Below are 4,549 nucleotides of genomic sequence, written 5' to 3' on the forward strand. Positions count from 1 at the left end.
GTCATGATAATACAATTACTGAAGTAATGGCAAGTCATGATAATACATTACTGAAGTAATGGCAAGTCATGATAATACAATTACTGAAGTAATGGCAAGCCATGATAATACAATTACTGAAGTAATGGCAAGTCATGATAATGCAATTACTGAAGTAATGGCAAGTCATGATAATACAATTACTGAAGTAATGGCAAGCCATGATAATACAATTACTGAAGTAATGGCAAGCCATGATAATGCAATTACTGAAGCAATGGCAAGTCATGATAATACTATCACTGAAGTAATGGCAAGTCATGATAATACTATCACTGAAGTAATGGCAAGTCATGATAATACACATACTGAAGTAATGGCAAGTCATGATAATGCAATTACTGACGTAATGGCAAGTCATGATAATACATTACTGAAGTAATGACAAGTCATGATAATACAATTACTGAAGTAATGGCAAGTCATGATAATACAATTACTGAAGTTATGACAAGTCACGATAATCCAAATACTGAAGTAATGGCAAGCCATGATAATGCAATTACTGAAGTAATGGCAAGTTGTGATAATCCAATTACTGAATTAGTAAAAATAAGCCCAATAACTGGTAACTTGATATTTGGTATATATATTTGTTATCGTTCCCAAAAAAATTCAATGGTATCTTTGACATGTATTAATAGTTTATTGAACAAATTATTGAAATAACAATAATAAAATAGGTTACAGATAAACTGGATAAAATGATAATATTCATCACTTAAAATCTGAATAAAAATAAATAACATCTTAAAGACATGTAAAGGATCACACAACTCGACTTTGTGTAGGATTATGTATCTGGCTGTCTATCCTCTCCAACACATGGTCTATATTCAGGCTTGAGTTACCTTGGGTACAGGGGTAACCCATAAGTAGGTCAAATGACATGAACAACTTGGAAGGCCCGCGGAACATCCCATCTTTCTGTTCCAGAAGGTCCACCACAGTGATGCTGTCCTCCCCCGGGAACTTGGGTCTGTGCATCGGTATTGTCCTCAGCTTCTTCGCGGACAGAGATTCTAAAGGATCTTGTCCGAAAGTCTCCCTCACCTGGGATTCCTGTAACAGGAAAAAGATTTCGACAAATGGCGACTAGATGACGGGGCAGTCATGTTTCACGCAAGAACAGGACCATCTTTTCATTCAATAACCTCTTAGCGGAGGCTTGCAAAAAGTAACCATGGAGTCAGTGAATTTTTGTCATTGAATATATCTAATGACTAACCACAGGTCCGGGTAGTCCAATGGTACCCAAGTACCCCAGTTACCTGTCCCAGCCCTACTGTCTGCAGAATATCCCTTGGACTGAGGGACTTTCGACATAATATACCTCTGTCCCGGGATATTCTATAGAAAGACCCACTGGCACAGAAATATTCTATTGAAAGTCCCACTATCCTCATTAGACATATATTTTATCTACACATCACACAGTACAATGCTAACTTAAAGAAATGTGCAGAATGATGCAAAATCAAACAATAAATGTGACCAACACTGAGATAAGGAACCTTATGGGTGAAAAAATCACATTTTGCCTTTTTATTAATCTTCAAACAAGAGTATCCTAGGAGCACAAAAATAATATTCATGAGCTTCAATTCATATATTACATAGATACATATGCATCAAACATTTGGACTCATTTTCTCAAAAGTCCTATTTTCAGAATAATAATTGTTTATGTAATGATTGTAGTTTTTAGATATAATGTCTGATTTATTGACATCTATGCTGAAATGTTTTGAAATAATGTTTTTATAACATTACGAACTAACAAGAAAAAAAAAAGGACATTTTTGTACAGTCCACACGGAAGTAAGTTAATTGATGCAAAACATCTTTTATTATGAGCACAATTGTATCCTAGCACCCATTAGGTCCCTTTTCCCCCTAGTGGGTCACAAATGTTGCTAACATATTTCAGTGGGACTGAACTTCCAAACATTGTATTTGTAGCCTAGTGAGTGAATCACTTATGCCATATTGTGTTCCCTCTACAGGGCTCTAGATGATGTTTTAACCATCAAGCATTTATCATGTTATTCACATAGGTTAGTGATAGTTTTCTTTGAGTATTCAGTGTTTCCACTTCCTTGGGTCCAGCCCATCGGGCATTCTTTAACCAATGAGTAGACCTTTCTGAAAAATATTTCTACTTATAATGCTGTTTCAGGTGATTTCTAATTTGCAAATGTTCATAAGTGCCACATGTCTCGTATATAAACCCACAACAGCGATATATATGTATAAGTTACAACATGCGAGACCTAGTGCTTTTGTGCATTATTCACTGCAGTGCAGTTGATGTGGATCCACCAGTCCAAGACCTTGCCCAGAGTAATTAGTTGTATAAGGATACCTGCAATGTATGACAGAACTGCCTTATGACATCCGACACATGGAGCCAGTACAGGGGATGAAAGTGCACTCTTTTCAGCATTATCTCCCTTGTTTTTGTACACACTGCTAAAAAGTCACACCAGGGGGCACCAACCACTGCCATCTGACCCTGAATCTGGGCCATATATTGCCTGGGTATACCCAAGTCCAAATTGTTTCCAGAGTACATCTTATGCACAGGGGCTTTAAACTCTGTAAGTCCAATAATATTCTCAGGACAATCTCTATCAACGACCACACCATCTGGGGAAGCACCGATCAGAGTTTTCAAAGGGCTGTCTTTGTTTGGAACCCAGAATCCTGAATCCCTTACACTGTTCCCCGTCAACATTTCATAAGCTTCTTTTATAATGATTTCCGTGTCTATGCCATGTTGTAGATGGGACAACAGATTGCCATCCAGCTCGAATATTGAATCTTCTGAAATGAGAGACAGGAAGAAGTCATATGGCTTCCCTCTTCCAACTCCAATGGCATCTCCAAATTGTGATGCTGTGATCAGTGTGTTTCTACGCAGTGAAAACCATTCCAGTGACCTCTGTTGAACTTTGTGTTCAATCCCAGTGCAAGTTGATGACTGGCCATGCATCGTGTTGACAGCTGGATTAACTCTTGCCACCTGTGGGAGAATGGTTAAACATCAATTTCTGACACAGAAATACTCAGGAATCGATGAATTATCCTAATCAGTTACAACTTTCAGACAAAAGAAAACAAATGTGAGGTTTTGACCAATAGGTTTCCATACCTATAAATTCATGATATACATGAAATTTACTGACATTGTTCTATTAACTGCTATATACTTCCTAACTCAGGGGCGGTCAGGTAGCCTGGTGGTTAAAGCATTTGCTTGTCATGCCAAAGACCCAGGTTTGATTCCCAACATGGGTACAATGTGTGAAGCCCATTTCTGGTGTCCCCCACCATGATATTGCTGGAATAATGCTAAAAGCAGCTAGTGTAAAACCATACTTACTCCTGCACTCACTCATCATGCTCATAAGCACTCTGAATACCAACTATATTCCGGTAATTTAAGTAACTCATTGTTCCGACTTTATGAACTTGTTGTAACTACCTTATTCACGTTTTCACGACTTTAACAACTCGTAATGAAGACTTTCATTGGAAAAAATAAAATAGTTGTGCGGTTTTGACCCCAATAGGCTTCCGTACTTTATTAAAATACGACTTTAGAACTCGTAATAACGACTTTAATTTTCGTAATAACGACTCTAAAGAACCTGTAATATAACTTCATTCTAGTAATTACAAGTTTAAAAGGTTTTAGCTACGGTTTGAACCCCTATAGTTACAGACTACTCAGAAGTTAGTCACAGACTCACACCAGAGACCGTATTATATGGTCTCTGGTCTCACAGATGCCAGTTTCAGGTACATACTAACACATATAAAGCAACTGCATGTATTTTCCAATTCATACCTATAAGCTGTTGTCACATATGGTACCGTCTACACGTCTGGTAAACAGCTAGCTGACTTAGTTTGAATCAGGCTCTATTTTGCGCCATTACGTATTTCCGGATTCCTTCCAGGGGAGACAATTCTCTCTATATATTGTCCAACGATAGCCTCCGTACCACTAAGGAATGCGACTCATTAATTGAAATGTACGCCCTATAACGAACAGTTGGGTTGAATTTTAAACTGTTTTTTTTATCTTAAAATACTGTAACATATAACATAACGCCATTAACGACACATATTCCAAATAAAAAAGAACATTACATGATAACAAAACATTCAATTTGTAAAACAGCGTACGTCTTCAATACGGGTTATTAGACTCGTGAAGATCCTGGATAGAATAGGTCTTCAAGCGTGGATCGATGTTCATGATGTCAATCACTGGATTGTCTGGTCAAGGCGCGATTATTTACAGACCGCCGTCATATAGCTGGAATATTGCTTAGTGCGGCGTTAAACAACAAACAAACAAACAAGCTATTACGGGTTATACAGTCCACAATCCCCAGGGTCCATATGGCCACACCTAAAAGTCAAACGGTCACAAACCAAAACAGGGGGTGTTTTTAATAGAAAAGAATACATTTGGTATGTTTTAAATCTCTGAATACAT

The 4,549-nt window shown here is 37.6% G+C and overlaps 1 protein-coding gene across 1 annotated transcript; it reads right to left on the reverse strand.

The window, feature by feature from the left end:
- Positions 1-731: 731 nt before the first annotated feature.
- LOC139465061 (uncharacterized) lies at positions 732-3,980 on the reverse strand. Its single transcript, XM_071246762.1, has 3 exons — positions 3,893-3,980; positions 2,405-3,064; positions 732-1,101 (listed from the first exon to the last, which is right to left on the reverse strand). The coding sequence occupies exons 2-3, from the start codon at positions 3,032-3,034 to the stop codon at positions 808-810; spliced, it is 924 nt and encodes a 307-aa protein (XP_071102863.1). The 5' UTR covers positions 3,035-3,064; positions 3,893-3,980; the 3' UTR covers positions 732-807.
- Between the last annotated feature and the right edge of the window lie 569 nt (positions 3,981-4,549).

Source organism: Haliotis cracherodii, unplaced genomic scaffold, assembly GCF_022045235.1.
Source record: "Haliotis cracherodii isolate W230 unplaced genomic scaffold, xgHalCrac1.p SCAF_1, whole genome shotgun sequence".
In the NCBI taxonomy this organism is placed as follows: domain Eukaryota; kingdom Metazoa; phylum Mollusca; class Gastropoda; order Lepetellida; family Haliotidae; genus Haliotis; species Haliotis cracherodii.

Coding starts and splice junctions, on each gene's coding strand:
- LOC139465061 (XM_071246762.1), bottom strand. CDS start 3,034: ATGCATGGCCAGTCATCAACTTGCACTGGGATTGAACACAAAGTTCAA. Junction 1,102..2,404: donor AGTTCTGTCATACATTGCAG/GTATCCTTATAC, acceptor TTCCTGTTACAG/GAATCCCAGGTGAGGGAGAC.